The 20,093-nt window shown below is 42.9% G+C and overlaps 1 protein-coding gene across 3 annotated transcripts in view; it reads right to left on the reverse strand.

Moving 5' to 3' along the window:
- The window catches only part of Usp7 (ubiquitin specific peptidase 7), a 50,204-nt gene that overhangs the window by 12,699 nt on the left and 17,412 nt on the right, over positions 1-20,093 (reverse strand). For 2 of the 3 annotated variants that reach the window (XM_051181402.1, XM_051181403.1), the window contains exons 2-12: positions 16,915-17,019; positions 12,067-12,265; positions 10,180-10,318; positions 8,996-9,084; positions 7,780-7,888; positions 6,470-6,600; positions 5,929-5,983; positions 4,847-4,927; positions 4,662-4,752; positions 2,199-2,281; positions 430-539 (exon numbers count right to left, since the gene is read on the reverse strand). In XM_051181402.1, coding sequence (XP_051037359.1) covers positions 430-539; positions 2,199-2,281; positions 4,662-4,752; positions 4,847-4,927; positions 5,929-5,983; positions 6,470-6,600; positions 7,780-7,888; positions 8,996-9,084; positions 10,180-10,318; positions 12,067-12,265; positions 16,915-17,019 — 1,192 coding nt within the window. Of the gene's footprint in view, positions 1-429; positions 540-2,198; positions 2,282-4,661; positions 4,753-4,846; positions 4,928-5,928; positions 5,984-6,469; positions 6,601-7,779; positions 7,889-8,995; positions 9,085-10,179; positions 10,319-12,066; positions 12,266-16,023; positions 16,199-16,914; positions 17,020-20,093 lie in introns of those variants that run through there. The other variant, XM_051181404.1, reaches the window with a different exon arrangement.

Genomic DNA, 20,093 nt, shown 5'->3' on the forward strand with positions numbered 1-20,093 from the left:
CATTCTGGAAGCAAAAAACACTAAAAGATCTACTTTTACCAGGGCAACAACACACCTTTAATCCTAGCATTAGGAAGGCAGAGGCAGGATGAGTTACAGGCCAGCCTGGTCTACAGAGTGAATTGCAGGCCAACCAGGGCAACAGAGAAACCCTGTCTTAAAAGCACACAAAAAAAAAAAAAAAAAAAAAAAAAAAAAAAAACCAAACAAACAAAAATCCCCATTTATTCAAAATCTAAGCATTAAAAAAGCTAAATTCAAAACTCTATGATCCAGTCAGAAAATCCTGCCCTTTGCTTTCAAGGCGGCACAGTAGAGGGCTGGGGTCAAGATAGCATCCCTGAAAAGGGACAATCAAATGAGATGACACCATGCACAGAGCAAAGGAGAATAGAGACAGGTCATCCAAGCCCTCAAGCCTTCCATTACCTATCGTTGATCTTGATGTTTTGGTCCGTCTGAGGGTCATACATAAACCTCATTAGTTGCAGGTGTAACACTGGTGGCAATGTTAGGAATTTCACGCCTTTCTCTGCTTCCTGGAAGTTGAGAAGAAATGATGATTTTAGTTCATTGAGGCTTACTTTTGTTCACGTTTGTTTTTTGAAGACAGTCTCACTTTGTAAACCTTGACCTCCTACCTCTGCCTCCTAAGCTACTACCTATACCAGGTTTTACCCATCTTTTTTGTTTTTTGAGACAGAGTTTCACTAGATTACCCGGGCTGGCCTGAAACTCACCATATAAATCAGGTTGGCCCGGAACTCAGAGATCCACCTGCCTCTGCCTATCAAATACCTGGGCACTGAAGGGATTATTCCGCTACACCCAGCTTTACCTGTTTCTTAAAAGCTAGAAATATACACACTCTAAACTATAATAAAGTATATTCCAGCACTAAGAGAACACATTTTGGAACTTTTGGTGATAAAAATGAGGACATTTGGATTTTTGTTTAGAGAGCCTTAAGTTTAGGTCTCTAACATGGGGAGATTCACACCCTAACCTAGACCATAAGGTAGAGGAGCAGGGGTTATTTAAAAAGACACTTGCTACCTCAAATATTATAGTCAAACATTGATCCATGTCATGTGAAAGAAAGGGTGTGCTAGCTATAGATCTGCAGGCATGAAGGGTTCTAGCAAAATGGCCGCCTTCCCTGAAGGCTGGGGCACAGGCTCAGTGCTCACAATGCTTAGCCCTACTTCTCACCAACACCTCAACCCCGCCAGTCTTCACTTCCAACTAACTCCACTCAACAACTAGAAACCTGGAAACCCTATTTGGCAACATTCTTTGTAGTATAGAATGATGAAGACAGGGTTATCTTTAAAAATAAATAAAGCAAAGGCACCTAGTCCATACCATCAAGGAACAATGAATGAATGAGCAAAAGAATTCTGCTTGTTTCCACCCCTCCCCACTGAAGGGGAGCACTCTGCTGCACAAGCAGATTCGAAACCATCCAGGGTGGCAGTCAGGTCAGTGTTTCTCTAGCACTCCTCACAGCACAGCAGGAAACCCTCTCTGATTCTGAGTGGTCTGACCCAGCAAAGCAGAGCCATGGTGCCATGACTTACAAACTGGCAGGCCCGGTAAAAAAATAAATTCATGGAGCCATTGACAGCCCAGTTATAAGCCTGAAAACAAGACACAAGCTTATTGCATGCAGCTAGCCAGCCTGACAAGCAACCACAGCCCAGCTCTCACAGCACTGTGGACAGGCCACCTGTTCCTCGCTCAGATCCCCTGTGAGCAACACCTTGGGGATCTTGGGGTATACTCCTTACCCTAAAAGCCCAGCAGCCTAACACTCAGAAAAGTAAAACAATTAATTGAAAAGAGACAAACAAGGCATCTATGTATATAAGAGCTAGGTGTGGTGGTACAAGCCTTTAGTTCCAGCAGATCTGCCAGGGAAGCAGAGGCAGCAGATCTGAGGTTCAGGCCAGCCTGGTCTACAAAGTAAGGACGATCAGGGTTACACAGAGAAATTCTACCTGGAAAAAAAAAAAAAATTGATTGGGGGGAGGGGGGGGAGAGGTTGTACTTCTGCTTGTGATACACACACTTGTTCATCAAGAAACCCCTCCCTCCCATCTGAGCAGACCACTCAAGAGAGAAAGCCTATAGGCTCCAAATCTCAAAAGCAGAAAGACAGAACAGTGTTGATCAGGGACAGGAAGGAGGTTGGTTACCTGCAGGCCATGTTCCCCAGCGTCATATTTGTTGTCACCGTCTAGCTGTTCTACTGCCACATAATCCACAAATGATTCAAATACTTTAAAAGAAATAAAAAGATAGGTCAACTGGTGTGGTCAATAAAAATCAAGTACATAACAGGGTCAGCCCGGGTATAAATGATGTATATTAATGTGTTTAGGACAGGCACACAGTACAATACTTGACTGTAGCTATGAATAACAGCTTCACCATCTGAATGGATGATGTTCTTAGGGCAGTAAAATAGCATGAAAGGGAAACTTAACTCCTTCATTTCAATTTTGCTGAGATGTTTAATTAAGGCAGCATGGACAACCAATGGACCTGCATGGGTCAGGGTAAGGTCAGCCCTAGTGTTCTGACACACCTGTTCTAGTAGGATCACACACAATTACAACAGTGACAAGAATAGAAGAACAAAAACTAATACAATTATTTCACTAAAATTAACACCTGCCATTAAGCAAATGGCAACGTTAGGAGTAAGGTAAGAGCAGCCACACCCTGGGGGAAAGGCCTTCTGCTTCAGTAGGGATGGGGCAACACAAATGAACAACAGTAAAGTCAGCAGTTATACTCATGGCAACAGGTGGTGTACAAGGTCCCTGAGAGAAGCAGAGAGAGGTGGGGCCGGGTTAACAATGAGTGAAGTGCTGCCAGGAGAAACAGTGAGGGGGGGCAAAGCAATGGGAACTGCAACACCAAGACGACCCAGACAACAAGAGGCTGGGGGACACAGTATGTGAGAGAGTGCTTAGATGTTTGGTAAATAACTACGCAGACCATGGGAAAACAGCAGAGTGAACTATCATCATAAACCCTAGTTTAATAATGATGGTGGTGGGGAAAACCCCTCTACAAGGGCCCCCAACAGGAAGACAGTGCTGTAATGCAAATAATTACCAATCTAGAATCTATGTTCAGAAAAAAATTCATTCAAAAGATGAAATTAAAAATTTCATCAGCCTGATCTACACAGCAAGTTCTAGGACAAACAGGGTTACACAAGTGAGCTCCTGTTTCAAAAACTGTATCAACTCAGTTAAGAGGGCTTTCTTGTTATCTTTTGGCAATGCTAGGAAATGAACCTAGTTAAGTAGATGGGCTGTGGTGGCACACATCTTTAATCTTAGCACCCGGGAGCCTGAGGCAGGCAGATCTCTGTGAGTTCAAGGCCAGCCTGGTCTACAGAGTGAGTTCCAGGACAGGATCCAAAAGCTATGCAGAGTAACCCTGTCTCCAAAAAAAAAAAAAAAAAACCACAAAAGAAGCAAACCTAGGGCTTGCATACACTATGCCAATGATCTATCACTGATGACATCACAGCAAACCTATAAAGGATAAAATCTTGGCAGAACATGTATGAGGTGCACATGCGTACGTGTGTGTACCAGACAGCACCATAGATGATTAAGAATGGAAACACAGGGAAGTTGGAAAGAGAGCTAATATATCTCCAACACATCCCTTCTTTCTTTAAAAACAAACAAACAAACAAAAAAAAAAAAAAAAAAAAAAAAAGGAAAGGAAGAAAGAAAGAAAGGAAAGAAAAACTTCAAAGGAACATCCACCAAAGTGGAAACTCAGTGACATAGCCCACCTGTCTGGTATGCGCAAGCCTCTAGGTCCCATCCTAAACACCAAAATCACTACCACCACCTCCACCAAACCTAGGTACAATACTTAAGTGGGCATTTTGCAAAGAGAATATCCAACTGCCAATAAGGATCTGAAAAGGAGATGGCTCTGCCAATCTTGAGGGAAACACAAACTGAAACAGCCTACTATAAAATTCACAGACCCAAAAAACAATTCCACACTTATACCACTGGAGTAGCACACACCTACAACAGTGTAAGTTTTTAAAATGAAATACATAGAACACTTAATGTTGGTTTTAGTTCTGTGGAAAAGCATGTACACTTGATCAGTAAACTTACTATGTATCGCCAGTCACACCAAGAAATAAATGAGTTTGAGCCTTGTCATAAATACAAGGAGAAAAAAAAACAACAATTGCCTGGGCCTATAGATAAGCAAAATATCTAGAAAAGAATGGTCCCTAGGTGATATTCAAACCACCACTCCTGTGAGACACACATAATGCAGGTATGAGTATTAGGCTGCATGAAGTTACATGCTTCCATAAACACACACAGACACACCCAAGGCTGGCCCAAGTTGCTGAAAACTCAGGGTGGTTTCCTCTGAGGAGTTGAGGGAGCCAGGGACTGTGCATGCTGTGCCGGGCAGGGCAGGGCAGGGCAGGGCAGGGCAGGAGGGTTCTAGGCAGCCTGATATAGTATAGTGTTCTGAGAGTTAGACAGGGTAGAAGCAGGTATTCACCCACTATAATGCATCTATCCCTTATTATAAAACAATTACTGAGCCAGAGCAATAATGATTAAAAGCTTATGAAGTATGGAGACAAGACTTACTGTTTTTCTTCCCTTTTATACTTAGCTGGATATCATAATAATCTTCTCTCCTATCAGATCGGTAGTCTACTTCTTTGCACTGAATGTAAGACTATAATCAAACAGAAGACAGCTTCAGTATTGGTCATCAAATCTACACTTTTATAATTTTTCAAAGCCATTCTTTAAGACTAATGTTCACATACCACCATTTTGCCTCTGAATAATTTTGGGATGGTGCCTTCTACACATGTGCCTTTCATCTTATTTTCCACATTATCAAGCAACTGAAAGAGAAGGTTCAGGTATTAAAAAGCAAACCAAGGCAACTAACTAACCAAACAACCAAACACAACACCCTTATACTTGAGTAATACATCATAATTTAACAATTTACTTGGAAGTACCAACTGTCAAAGAATTTCTAGACTATAAAAATATTACCTTTGGCATGCAATTATCAAAAAAACATACAAATCTTTCTTGGCTGGATTTTGTTGCTTTTACAAAAATATCTACATGCAATAGTTGGGGTTAACCTTTTATACAGTCTTTGGAATGAATTAGTAATCTGTAGTGCCTTTAGAAGCATTTTTTATATTTATTTTACCTCTGTGGAAAAGCATGTAAATTGATCACTAAACTTAACTCGTATTGGTCCACACCAAGAGATTAATGAGGTTGAGCCTGTCAACAGGATTGACTGGTTTGTCCATGGGTATTTAATGAACTGATTCAATCCAGCTAGTGCTGCAAAAAAGAAAACACACCTTGCCCAGCCAATCACCTTGAACAGCCATTCCACGTTTGAGTGTACACGAATCTATGTCTTTCTTTCCTCAATCCAGGAATGAAAATGTACTAGTGACTAATGAGCTTGGGGACAGGCAGCAGCACAGAGGCAGCCCCCAGAGGGAGGGAAGTGCAGAAGATTCCTGACTGAATGTAGCTGCCTAGGCAATGTGCCTGCCCCTTGCTTTGTGACTCCTGTATATAATGCTCAGTTAACTAATAAGACACCCACTTCTTTTAGCTACATCTGTCCAACCTTCCCCAAGCAGCCTTCTACAGAGTAACACAGTCCTTCCCACTGTTTAGAACTAGATGAGCCCTAAACCAGGCATGGTGATGCATGTCTGGAATCCCAGCACTCCGTGCTCTGGCCTAAACACCAGTCCTAAGCCAAGGTAAGTGATCTGATTAGCTGTGAGGCTTTTACTTACAAAGACCTCTAGCATTGCCTCAAACATTCACTCTAAGAACCACACAGTTACTGCTTGAAACTTACCACTCGACAAAGCTCTTGAACATCATGTTGCATGAAGCTATCTAAAGTTTCCCACCTTTCAAAGAGAAAATGAGTATCTACATTTCAATTTCTATTATTTCAAGGGAGTCAATTAAGAAGCAATCTAGATTATAAACTAAATTGAATCAGCCACTATCATCAAATTCAGTGCTTTTTTAGTGTGTGTGTAAAGAATATCTTGGGGATTGCCATAATTCAAAGATTAAGTTGAATGTTAGGAGCAATCAGCAAAAAAACTTAAAACTTAAAATTTTCTAAAATCTTATCTAGAAGAAGTGGTATCTACAAGTTAAATATCCATACATTTAAAAGCAACACACGCCCCTTTGTTGAAAAGCAAAGTGGTGACATTTTTGAAGAAAAATTCTAAAACCAAGCCAATTTCCTAAAGGGGAATCAAACACTGGGACGACTGTAAGTAAGCCTGCCTGAACTGAAGCCCACTTGACACCGTGTCACTCAAGTCTCCACTCTTGTCCCTTCCATAGAAAGCAGAATGGAGGTGATTGCTGATACATACCCAAATGACTTTGTGAGCTTTTTTGTTCCTACAGGCTTATCGCTGTGCTGTAATTCATAGAACACTCTTTGTAATGCTAAAGGGACGCTTTTAGATGAATCATCGCCCTCTGTTGGCATCATGTACACAGCCTAAAAGAATTGATTTAGAAGTGTTTAATTTTAGTTAAAAGAATCATTTCTATTATCATAAGGGTAAAGCAATTTGCTAGGGGCTCTTAGCTATGCCCAAGTTTGAAAAACCATCGAATTGTCTGTGGAGACAATTTAGAAAACACACAAAAAATATTAAGTCACCTACAGCTCACCAACCAGGCAAAAAAAAAAAAAAAAAAACCTCATTCATTTTATGCCCCTGGGGACAGTACAGATTTAAATTTGCCATTACTTATGAACAAAAAAGAGATGATGAAATGTAGATGGCACTCAAGCTACCACTTCACACAATCCCATCTCAGTCACCGCAGAAGCGTGCAAATGAGATACAGAAAGAGCCTAACTAGAAGTACCTTCTCCTTGTACTGCTGCTCCGCACTGTCTGCAGAAAACCCTCAGATCAGAAAGCACCACCCTCCATCATTATATTCAAACTGTTCTTATTAATCCGTGTAAGCATAAGGTGCACACGTGGTCCTGATAATCCCAGCTATTATGAAGCTGAAGCAGGAGGATCACAAAGGCCAAGAAAGTGAGTTTAAAGCCAGTCTAAGCAACTTAAATAAGATTCTCCACCTCGAGTTTTTTTGTTTTGTTTTTAAAGTAGGTGTGGGGCCAGGCGTGGTGTCACATTATCTTCAAAACCAGCACTTTCTATATAGACAAGTGGGCCCACAGATCTCTGGCAAAGCCAGTAAGTACTATTAGAGGCCTTACCTCCAAGTAAATGAGTAAGAGGGGTGAGGGGAGCCTGGGAATATAATTTTGATGTAGAAATATTAGTTCAAGGACCAATTAATTGTCAGGGTGTTTGTATTTTTAAAGCTGATCACCAAGTCAACTTCAATAGCAAGTGTCCCCTAGCCAGAGACTAAAGGCAGCTGGCAAGGCCTCCCTGTGGAGAAAGGGATGCTCATGTCCAGGGAATGAAACATATTTATTGGGTTGTTTTTTGTTTCTGTGTAGCTTTGGGCTCTGTCCTGGAACTAGCTCTTGGTAGATCAGGCTGGTCTTGAACTCAGAGGTCTACCTGCCTCTGCCTCATGAGTGCTGGGATTAAATGTGTGCGCCACCACCGCCCAGCTTTATTGGGCCTTTTGACATACCTTACAGAACAGAAGGCAGAAAACCAAGAGAGGAACACTATGCATTTACCTTTCTTAGCTGATTTGTGAAGAACAAAGTCTGCAGCAAGCTGTTCATGTAACACGTAGCTCCCTGATTCTTTAAACCAACATAGCCCGTATGCTTCTTTGAGTCCCACCTGAAAGACAAGTCCAAAATTGAAGGTCCACTGCATAGGACAGCTAGTTTCTAGTCAGCTTGACCCTGCCATCAGTATGGCTGAGTGTCACTCTCCCATGCCATAATCTATTTTCTAGCGCCCTGGCAAAAGAGCACTGTCCACTGAGGCCTGACTTCACATCATACAGGTTCTTTCATTGACTATTCAAACTCAATTTCTGCATTCACCTGCCTGCAAATAGTCCCCAGCACAGCTGCCATTTATAAAGATGACCACTCAAGACATTGGGGTGCCCTTTTACATTTATATCAAATGTGACCTCAGAGCAATCCTGCCTCACACATATTAGGAAGTCAATGTTTGGTCAGTAGGACACGTCAACAGGTATGTATACCCCACCCCTGTAAAAACACACATGCAGGAAGACAGGAATGTATATTCTCAAGTTTTTGGATGTACTTCTAAGCTTTGAGGGCTTTTCCTCTTATGCTTCTTGGGTGGCTACTTAGGAGAAATGGTGGTCTTAGTTGTGTCCCAGATATTGTGAACCCATGTGGTAACGGAGCCCGAGGAAACCTACTGGACAACAGGAAACTACTACTTCCTCCACACAAGGTAATATTTCTCTATATATTACTAACGAGACATAAACCAACACTGAGGATGACAGCTACTATGCAGTCCTAGCGCCTGGCCAATGGCCCAGGTTAGAACCTCACACCTGCAAAAAGACTGAAGCTGTCAGCAGGTAGTGCCCAGCATGTTCCCTGCTTCCCTGTGACAGGTTTTCAATGCCCACTCTTCAAAATATAAGCAAATCCCCACTGCAGTCAGTGGCCATGCATGTGAGGGTCCCAGCTTCTCTACTTGGTAAGGCTGTGCCTTCATAAGATTACAAAATCATCTAGTCTGCTGGCTGGTTACATTCAGAAAACTCACTAGTGAGCACAAAGGAACAGCAATCAACCTGTTAAATAAATGGGAGGGTGTGAAGTAAGCAGCTATGATGTGAGTTTTGGGAGCAAACTAAATGAAGAGGGTGGCCTTATTGGCTAAGCACCTCTCTTAAACATATGCTAATGCTTCTCAATACAGTACAGCAGTACCCAATTGAACAAAACTTACGCAACTCCATGGGGAGCATCCGCCTGTACAAAAACTTCAAAGGTGACTTTATCATCGTCTATAAATCCTTTCTCAGGATCAGTTACTTCCTATAAAATAAAAATATCCAACTCACATAAAACATATAGGCATCTACTTTATTCCAATGAGACAACAGTCCTTGTACTCTGCACTCAACAAAGTACTATTTCAAAATTTAATGGAGTATTATTTTAAAAATTGCTGCAGTTTTGCTCTAGTGTGGAAGTGGTCCATTTTGTGTTAAGCATAGACCCTGAGAGTTCTGCAGAGGTATTCAAGGTTTTGTGCCACAGCCTGGGTGAGCTAGTGAGGTTCGATGTACTGACTAGGGAGCCAGCCACCCACTGTCCAAAACCACCCATGGGCCACTCTTCCTCTGTCCTAAAGAGTAATGTGACTTCCTAAGAAAGGTCAGCCTACCAGGAAGAATTCCAATGTGTAGTTAACAGTTCATACTTTAGTGGACTGAAAAAAACAGCCCAGTGATTTACAGATGTATTTCTCTATCATGAGAACCAGAGTTTGGATCCTAGTACCCACACCTCACAAATTTCCATCATTTTAACCCCAAAGAAGCTGACAACCCCTCTTGGCCTCACACACACATGCCCATATGTACCCAGACAGGGACAGTTTTGTTTTTGTTTTTTTTTTTTTTAAGATATTTTAAAAATTAATACTTGATGTTAGGCAGTGGTGTCACATGCCTTTAATCCCAATTCTAGGGAGGCAGAAACAGGTAGATCTCTGAATTGAAGCCGGCCTGGGTCTACAAAGTGAGTTCCAGGACAGCCATAGCTACACAGAGAAACCCTGTTTTGAAAACAAAACCAAAACAGCAAAAACATCTCATGCTTGAGAAGCCAATGAAATGACACAGTAAGTGTCACAGGATCTAAGCCTGAACCTGTGAACCTGAGCTCAATCCACAGAACCCACAGAAATGTGCCACGCCATGCATGACACATGGGTGCCCATACTCCGTATATACACATAAGCACACACAGATAATTACACACCATACATACACAGGACACCTAGTGCCAGAAAGCCACGTCAACTTCCAGATACCTGCTTAGTTCACAAAGCAAGATTTTTGAGGAATAAAAGAACAAGACTAGCAAAACAGTTGGGATATTGAGACTAAATATTCTGTCACTTACACTCCAGGCCATAAAATTAGAGAATCCCCAGTCGTTCTCCTTGTGGAAGAACAAGTGACTGATTCGACGGCTGAATGATTTGTCATCGTCCCTGTAATTTATTATCTTCAACACTGCTTGTGCATGACAGGACCACGACCTATTGGGAGGGAGGGGGGAGAGAATCACCCAAGCCTTAGTTGATACATTTAACTGAGAGTCATACACATTTTTAAAACAGCAAAACCAGCACATGAAAATCTACCTTGGATAGAGAAGAGGGATTGGAGGATACAACTGCAGTAGCTGACTCATGATTTTATTATTGGGTGATAATAGGGTTTCAGCGTGTGACTCTAGCTGGACTAGAACTCAGAGACTGCAACCATGACACCTGGCTGGCTTGTGATTTTATCTTTTAACCCCTAAAGTGTTTAATTGTAAGTATAGAACACAAGTTTTAGGCTTTATGAAACTGTGGCTAGGCGAGGGGGTGTAACTCAGCAATAGTGATTTCATGGCAGGTACAAAAGTCCTGTGACAGGGAATAGTAAGACTGATGAGTAAAGTATGATAGTGCGCACACAATCTCTAGCACTCAGGAAACTGAGGCAAGAGGATTATTGTGAATTCAACGCTAGGCTGCACAACAAAGTACAAAGGTAGCCGCACCTCTAGGCTCCACCCCACAATGCAGCACTGCTCAGTAGAGCCTGTGCCTTGGGTTCCTGCACACCTGCCCTGTCTATCAGGAGGTATCCGGTACAGAAGGGCTGCCTATGGGGTCACGGAAGGGCTTCCCAGTTACACAGTCCAACCTAGGCACCAATGTATTACCAGAGACAAGCTCAGGAGAAAAACTTTAATCTATAAAAAGAACCTTACTACACATAAAAATTAAATTTCACATATTTTTTGGTGGTGGTGGTAGATGCTTACACTAGGCAAACCCTTTACCACTGAACCACTTGCAGCTTAGCTAGGCACTTCATAAACATTAAGGGAGGAGGAAACAAACCATGCCTTTTCTGGGAGCATTTACAGAACAGCCAAAGCTGTCATCCTCTAGAGAACTCTCTCCCCAGGTTTCCCAAGCACCAGAATCAGGGTGACACAAAGGGTCAGACAGGGTCTAAGAACAGAGGGTTAGGCTCCCTGGTATGGACAAAGGGACAATATACTCCACTTCATCCTCCCCATCAATCCTCTGTCTGTCCTGGCATGCTTGAGTTTAACAGTGACAGTGAGGGATAGAACTGAAGGAGAGCTAGAGACTTCTGAGAACACTCAGAACAGGATACATATTTCCTATCAATGGAAGGACCTCCAAGATTTTTGTTTCTTAGTTACTGTAACAGGACCGACCTCATGTAATCTAGGCTGGCCTTGAACTGAACTTTCTGCCTCCATTTCCCAAATACAGGTATTAACATTATACATAAACCTCCTTTTTTAAAAATTATGATCAAAACTTTCCCCCTAAATAGGCCACAGTCATACTGTTTTTCTAAATACCTCACTAAACGCTATGACTTATACTTTCCAACTAGCCCACAGGCCCAGGCCATCAGAGGACAGAAGGCCATCAGTCTCTGACAGCCACACTTCAGGTATCTATCTGCTTCTGGTAAGAAGGAAATGGATTGCTCTGTGGTTGGCAGAGCCCACAGTGGGCCAGCCTCTCCAGATTACTGGGTTCTAGCACACCAAGTCTAGTTTTATGGTATACTCTTAGAACCAGGGCTGGCTTTAACTCAGTAGTAGTGATTATGTAGCAAGGCCCTAGGTTCCATCCCCAAAGCAAAAGGAAAAAGAACTGCATAGAGTTACGGAGAAACTGAAAATAGAGTGATGGAATTTGGCTTCCAGAAATCTGTGCATTTGTAGTTGCATCATTTAAACTCTTACGTGGAGTCAGATTCAGCATTGCACTGGAGAAAGAATCCTACGCTTTTTTGGTGTGGTCTGTCTGGATAAAAGCGTGGCATCACCATTATCTTCCACGGCAGATTTCGCACAAAACACGGAGGGCTAAGGACCGACTCACTCAGTCTGCTGAAGCGCTCGACAGTGAACTGAAAGGTTGCCTCGGAGCGCCAACTGGTGTCTGCAAGAAAACATGCCATCAATCACAGAGCCAGGGCATTAACCAAAATTGCAAACACTGCAGTAAACTGCTCTACAATATCTCAATCCAACTGCTGAAGCCTCTGGGGGAAATGATAGTGTCATTTCCAATTATGAAAAGGCTAGTAAGGACAGTTTCTGCACGGCTGGACTCCTAACAGAGGGGCTCACTCATACACACCCGCCTTCCCTCAGAGAACCAAGAGTTTAAGGGTTGAACATCTTCAGTGTCCACCCCCGACATCAAGTGTGGGGGGGCAGACTTAAGGAAGGAAGGAAAAGAAGGGCTTGTATTTCTATATATTAGCAGGACTTAGAGAAACAGGGCAAATATGAGCCTTGGACTGAGAACTGGGAGAAGGGCAGCCAAAAAGACCAGCCACTGTGCTAGGAGCCAACACGTGTAAGACAGCCAATACTGTCCCTCAGTTTCATCTTTTGTGAACTAATAAACTGGATCCCTTATGGTAACAATTTGTTTATAAAGAAATAAAGTTCTTTCCAATATTAGCAAAGGAATGAAGGTCTCTGCCCTATGGTGCCTCTGGTCAGGGGTTCAGTGTGTCAATCAAAAATGTATCATCTAAAATAATGGCAGTAAGTTGATGCAGTCCGAATAATATGTTACTGTTTGCTTCTCAGGCTACTACCAGGGAACTGTCTTCCACAGACACTGCCAGTTGTCATTGACAAGCATCAGTAAAGCCAAGCAAAAGCCATGGAAGACCAAAAAACTGCACAAGAGTCTGAGGGCCTCACTGTGGAGAGGGAACAGCTCCCTGACTGGAAGGGACTGAGGGCAACCTTGAGGGGCCTGAAGCAAACACCCCTCCCACCCCCAATAACATCAAGTACTGACATCCCTGACTACTGGGTCCCAGAGCATAACCAGTCTAGACTCATGAGGAACATGTTAATTAACAGGGACACCCTGGCCCCTTACACCCCCAGATTGCTGAAGGCCATCACAACAGTCCCACAAACCTTCCATCTCCAAACTGCACACAAAATGAATGTGGGAAATCACCTACTTCTAGATATACTGAAGTTGCTAGAAGTTTGCAACTACCTGGGTCTGTTCTTAAGAAAACATGTCCATCAGTCCTCACAGAGGGTACTCTTTACCAAAGTCTGTCAGAGTTCCCACTCTGCTTTCCCCACCCCTTTGCACTCTGCACATCCCGGCTCCCTCAGTCAGGGCAGTAACACTACAGCAAGAAGAGCGGCTCCAGGAAGCTGCAACAGGGTGCTGATGACGGACCCAAGTCTACAGAGTGGGGTATTCCTATACTTGCTTGAAGGGGAAGAACTCTGTCCATGATAATAGCTAGAAGGACTCGCAGAAACGGGGTGCCACATGCTTTAATGGGCATTCAGATTGCAACTGGGCAGCACTATCCACTTTAAGGGTAAGGAAACTGAAGCATACTGATGTGAAGCATGTTACAAAGTGACAGTGAATCTTCACTAATGCCCATCATCTGTGGAGACACCAAGGACAGTGATGGCGCACTCTACAAGATATAGGAGCCAATAAAGCTAGCCTATCTCTGCAATTTACATCTTCAGGAGTAAACTTTATACCCACAGAAACTGAAGCATGCTAAATTTTGTTTTTGTTTGCCCACCCCACACATTTTAAGTAAAAGGAAAACAGTGATGAGATTTCCCTGACATGTAATTATTCACTTGGCACCATACATGGCCCCCACTTCACTAGTCTGGTTTACTACATGTAAACCACTGGATTTCTGTGTAATACTGAAGGCACATTCTTAGAACAGGCTAAGGAAGTTGAAATTTCTTATGTACAACTTGAGGGCTGGAGTATAGTCCAACTGTAGAGCCTACAGATGACATGGCAAGCCCTCGGTATCCACACCAATGGGACAGGTGAAAATTTATAAATGACAAATGAAAAGCCTGAAACTATTTGATACTAAAAGCCTGCTGATTACCCCTCCTATATAGAGGGAGTTACAGGACACTGACACAAGCCTTTGCCCAATAATGGATGAAGTATTATGTGGATTCCATATCCTTTTAAAATTAAAAACTTGTGTGGTTTTAATCATTTCTGAGGCCTTTTGTTCTTTACTATTTTTTTTTTAACACACAAGAATAAAGGAAATGGAAATCCTACATGACCTTATCATTCAAATGGAGATAGCTGGCCCCAAGCCACTGTGCCTCTTTGCTCACACCTACACCCTTCTTTTCCTCTTGAGCACGCTAGACTCCTTGATAACCACTAGCATCAGTTCTGCCCCAGAAACTGTGGAGTAGCAGTTGTACTGCCTGCCACAAAGCTCACAACTATCTTATCTGCCCAGAGCAAATGCCAATGGATTGATTGGCCTGGGCTTCAATTTTGTAGAAAAAGCAAAAGATAGGCTTTTGAAGGGACTAATTTCTCCAAATAGTGGCTAGCGTGATGTTTTCTCAAACCTCACATACATTAGTCATCCTCATTAATATTTTGTCTGCTGAAACGAGCTATTAGATACCTACAACTTAATCTGGCTCGATAGAGATCTTCAGAGCCCACATTTGCTCTAAAGCACCTCAGTCATCTACGGAAAAGCCATGCTTGAGGAATAAGGATAGGTATGATGAAAAAAGTAGCTCTGAAACTTGCCATCTCATTGGTCTGTTAAAAGGACTTTAGAAACATTCTCTTCCTCAACCAAACAGGTTTTCCATCGATGTCTGCAATGCTGAGCTCCCTAAGTTCCTACATAAGAGATGTCTCTTACTAGTAAGGACTGGGATGTCACTCACCATTTGGTTACAAATGGACCTAAACCCATGCTCGCAATCATGTGTCCTAGTTTGGTGTGCTTTTAAAAGATTTAACTAAAGGGGTTCAAAGCCAGAGTCTGGGGAATCATTAAGAAACCCCCTGTAGAAGCCAGCTGAGACATAGATGGCTGAGGCCTGCACAACACAGAGCCCCTCAACCTTTCCAAGGGTTTGACCCTTGCCACATGACACAACCTACAACACTATTACACAATCTCTGGAAAGAAAAGGTCTTTCTATGTTCTGCACCAGATGCAGAGCCCAAACCTCCTGTGCCTTTGCCATGCTGTGAACAGGTTTAGGCCCTGGGCCCTCACTGAAGACAATTCCAACTCCAAACCAAGAGGGCTGTTCTGCTTTGTCCATCTGAGACCCCAAACTGGGGGGGCTTCTACTTTCAGGTCCTTTGTGACACAGCATGGGTATTTAGTACAAAGAATTCAATACTGTTTGCCCCAAAATAAGAGAATTCTGACTCATAACCTCTTAACCATGATTCTCAACTAGGCCACCCCGGCCCCCAAAGACATTCGGTTGTCTGTTTTGACTGCAGGCAGAAAGAAGGTAAGGTTCAGAGGGTTAACACTGGCCTCTTCTACTACACAGAATTAACCCACTGTCTTCACAGCTGCATCTGTGTCTCCCAGACACTCCTAGTATGAGACAATTTCGTAAAACAAACTGCACTGGGAGAACTGATGGGGTGAGCGTGCTACATACAACTCAAATTGACCCCAAATGCACACCTGGCACCTTTGCCTGGCCACCTTCCCAAATGCATTCTCTGAACCACTCTTGGCATCTATGGGGTCCAAAGTGAAACCACCAAACGCCCAATAACCAATGAGACCACACCCACACCGTTGCCCTTCATCTACAGTGGAAAGCGCACTCCACGGGGAACAAAGCAGCGGGGTGTAGCCCACGCCTCTTTACCTTCCTCAGAAATTGCCTCAGCCAGCTGCCAGGGGTAAACCGCACTGTGAGAGAACTCTCAACTGCGGCTGCAGTTTCGCATGGAGGCTGAACTTTTGGCAGGAGGTCTGAACAGCAGTCCTTCTGGTGGTGCAGCCCGTGCCTGATGGTTTCTTTCAACTGCCCCGTTACTCCCCTGGGAAGGACACAACCCTCATGAGGATTGATGGACATGCTTGTACAGAACATGGTTTCATATTACACTGCAAGATTCCAGGGGCTGCATAAAGCAATTACTGGCTGCTCCCTTCTCAGGACTTTGACTTGCAAATGTTACATCTCTTAAGATGATATATTATCAAGAATTCTCAAAAGAAAAGTGATTCCCTGACACAAAATGCCCATGCATATACATATGCATATGCTTTTCCACATGGAAGCTACAGAGAAAAGTGAGTGGAGGAAGTATAGGGCCCAACGCTTGGCTCTCAACTTCACCTAACAGGAGTTGGGAAGTATTTCTCAATTGCAGTCGAATGATGAGACACTAAAGTGGGAATGCAGTGAAAAACCAAAACCCAATGCTAGAAGTATCTTGCTGCAAACAAATGGGAAAGGAAAATACAGTCTACCTGGCACCCTAGATGCTAACAGTGGCTGGAAACCTGTGGGTATGAGCAAACACCCACTACAAACCTCTGGATTTGAACCCCCTGGCCTAGGCTGAGGAGAAGCAACTTACCTTGAAACACAATCTTGAAACCCAAAACAAAAATAGGATCCTAAATTGTCTCAGATATAACCTCCTAAAAACTAACTACTCTAAAGACTTGAAAGTACTCAAAGAAAAAATACAGGCGGATTGTGTTTCTGACAGCGCTCCACAGCTGTGAGTAAGTGGGCAGTACTTACCATCCTCCATGTCCTCCTCCGCATTGCTGTGCCCGTCACTCAGAGCTACGTTCCCATTGATGACAGGGTTCTGAGTAATTCTTGGTGGGTCATCTGTATCTCCAGCTTTAAGAAAAGTAAGAAACCTTATGAGTTGATCTTCACAATTGGACTAGATGCACAAGAATACAGTTACATTTTTGATAATTTATAATCAATAAATTCTAATTATAACATTAACTTTTCAAAGCTTAAAGGCAGATGAACACTGGCTGCATCACATGATAATCAACTGCTTTGTAATTAATGAAAGAACTATTCTGTATACATAAAATGTTTATTTGAAGCATTTCTTATTTACTCTTATACAGCGATGGCTAATGCATAGTTTTAAGAACCTTTACATAATTCATATGGAAAGTCATTTTGCAGTAAGCTTCCTACTAATTAAAACTTAATCCTCTAGGGTAGGACTATAGGCATTTCCTTGCATGCACAAAGGTTCCATACTTAACACTGAAGGGGAGAGAAAAAAAAAAAAAACAACCCCCCCCACACACACAATATAAAACTTAACCAAGGAGAAAAGAGATGGCTCAGAGATTCACTGCTTTTGCAGAGGACCTGAGTTCAGTTCCCAAGACTAACGTGGCTGCTCACAACTGCCTGTAACTCTTAGCTCCTGGGGATGTATCTTCTGAACTTTGAAGAAACCTGTACCCACATGTACACATACATATCACCCTGTCTACACACACACACACAAAATAAAACACATCCTTGAATAACAACCTTAACCCTAAAGACTGTTGTCTTGAGTTCACTAAATATCAGCAAACAAAACAGAGTAGGGAAACTGTGGGCTATGTTTATGTTTCTCATCATTCTACCTCCTAAATATTGGGGCTACAGCTGGCATAACCATTCTGGCTAATATTGGGGTTAAAGCCGTCCATGTACACCATTCCAAAACAGATTGCAGAAGCAGCTCAATTCCACACATGCTGCCAAGTTGTCCAGGAGCTTTAGATTTTTCCCTGCAAAACCAAATACACCAGCACTACATGCACGAGACATGCTTTTCTGAACTGGACCTTCATCATTCCAAACCTCACTTTGTCACTGTGTTGGGCTTTTTTTGGGGGGGGGGGGGGGGCAGGACACACTGGTTCAGGACCAGGGACAGAGCTGAGCTAAGTGCCCCCCCACCCCACACCATTTGGCTCTTAAACTGCAATCCTCCAGTTAGAGCATGGAAACTCTCCAACTCCTGCATTAAATGATGCCCCGCTGCCTCTACATCTCAAAAACAAGAGATGGGCTTTCCCGTCCAGGGCAATCCCTGGGTTTGTGGCAGTGGGGTAGGTGGAATTCTGGGGGTAAATAAAGTAAAGGTGGTCGTTCTTCAGGCTATCCTGGTAGAACTCACAATCACCCCTACCTTGACCCAAATGCCAGGTAACAAAGCAATGAGAAGGTTTTGGATGACACACAAAGGCTGTGTGTGAAATACAGGAGAGATGGTAAGGCTCTTTTTGCTGATTTTCATTCAAACAGTCCAAACTTTCTGTCCAGAAGTCCAATGTGCTATCCATTGTGCTATCCATTGCGCCACAGAGCCAGGTAGTCCAAACTTTCTAAATTATGAACATAAGAGCCAAAAGGCAAAAGACTTCAGCACATTCACTGTGTTGCCTGGAATTTTAAAAGGTCTACAATATAACCTCCCTGCATATACAGTTTATTGAAATACAAAAACAAACAAACAAATGATTTGCTTTCCATGCAAACCCCTCTGTCACTAAGCACTGGTGAAAGTATTTGCCACAGAAGCCTCACAGCCTGAGTTCCATCTCTGAAATGCAGAAGACAGGGCCAACTCTCAAAGTTGTACTCTGAGCTCCAGACACACACCATACAATAGGCCATCTGCTTAAGGAAGGTCCCAACCTAAACCTGTCCTCCTAACCCCCCCCCAAAAAAACAAAAATGTAAATTGGCATTATGTTTTAAATCTCTCAGCAGGTACACTTCTTGTGTTTTAAGTCAGCCAAGAATATATAGGAAATGAGATCTATATAAATGCTCAGAGAGCTATGTGCTGGAATGGGCAGAATATAGAATTTACTTTCTTCACCAAGTCTCAAGTGTGTGAAGACCTATTCCTATTTTATTGGGGGGGGGGGTCAAGACAGGGTTTCTCTGTATTGCTTTGGAGTCTGTCCTATAACTAGCTCTGCAGACCAGGCTGGCCTCCCTGGCTGACCTATTCCTATTGACCCTGTTCATTTGGAGCCTCACAGAAGTGACAGTTGCATGTGCACAAGTTTGGAAGTATCAGACCCTAAAGGAATTCTCAATTACACCTGGCAATATGTCTGGTGCCCCTAAACATGCTTTGTGTTAAAATGCCAAACCACTCTCAAAATAAGAATACAACTATCCCCTCAACATTTTATAACAGTCGCTGTGAAAACAAAAGTTCTCCTTTGATTAGTTCCCCTGAAACCCAAGTAAAATACAAGTAAATTCAGACTGCAGCTTAAAAGAGGGTTTCTGTTTTGGTTTTGCTGGGATTAAAACTGATAGGTAAGCTTACTAGAAAGAGTGCTTTTTCCAGCAAAAGTTATGTTGACTATAAGAATGGAGTTCAAGAGAGCTATGGCTCTGCTCAGACACTGCATACACTGTTATCAGAATAATGCACACATGCCACCCTGGCAGCTTTCCAGCAGCAGAGGTAACTGCAATGTTGACTGAAGAGAAGCATTTGTTCCATCAATAATGAAGGTTGAGCTACAGTTGGCAGAGCGAAGGGGAAAAACAAGTAGAACCCTAGAGTTGAAATATTCTCCAGAGTAACAGCCCAACCCTCACACACCAATTAACCCACCACACAGGTAAGTTGAGGCTGGTGGCTACAAAATGTCATAGTTACTTGTTGGTCTGACAAGTGCTAGAAACTCAGCCATGAGAAGCTCCTAAATTGCCGAGGCAGCTCAAGTCTATCTCCCAAAGGGCAGACAGACAGAATGCCAAGTTTGTAAAGTTCTTCTGCAAAGCATGTAAAACTTAAGATGCAGGAAACTCCTGGGCCAGAATAAGGACTGCACCCAAGATGGCCCTTCGTTGTTGGAAGGTACACTGGCAGAACTGGTTATGGCTACATAAGTGATTTCACTCCTGGGCTTTCTGTTCTA

This window comes from Phodopus roborovskii, unplaced genomic scaffold (genome assembly GCF_943737965.1).
Source record: "Phodopus roborovskii unplaced genomic scaffold, PHOROB, whole genome shotgun sequence".
In the NCBI taxonomy this organism is placed as follows: domain Eukaryota; kingdom Metazoa; phylum Chordata; class Mammalia; order Rodentia; family Cricetidae; genus Phodopus; species Phodopus roborovskii.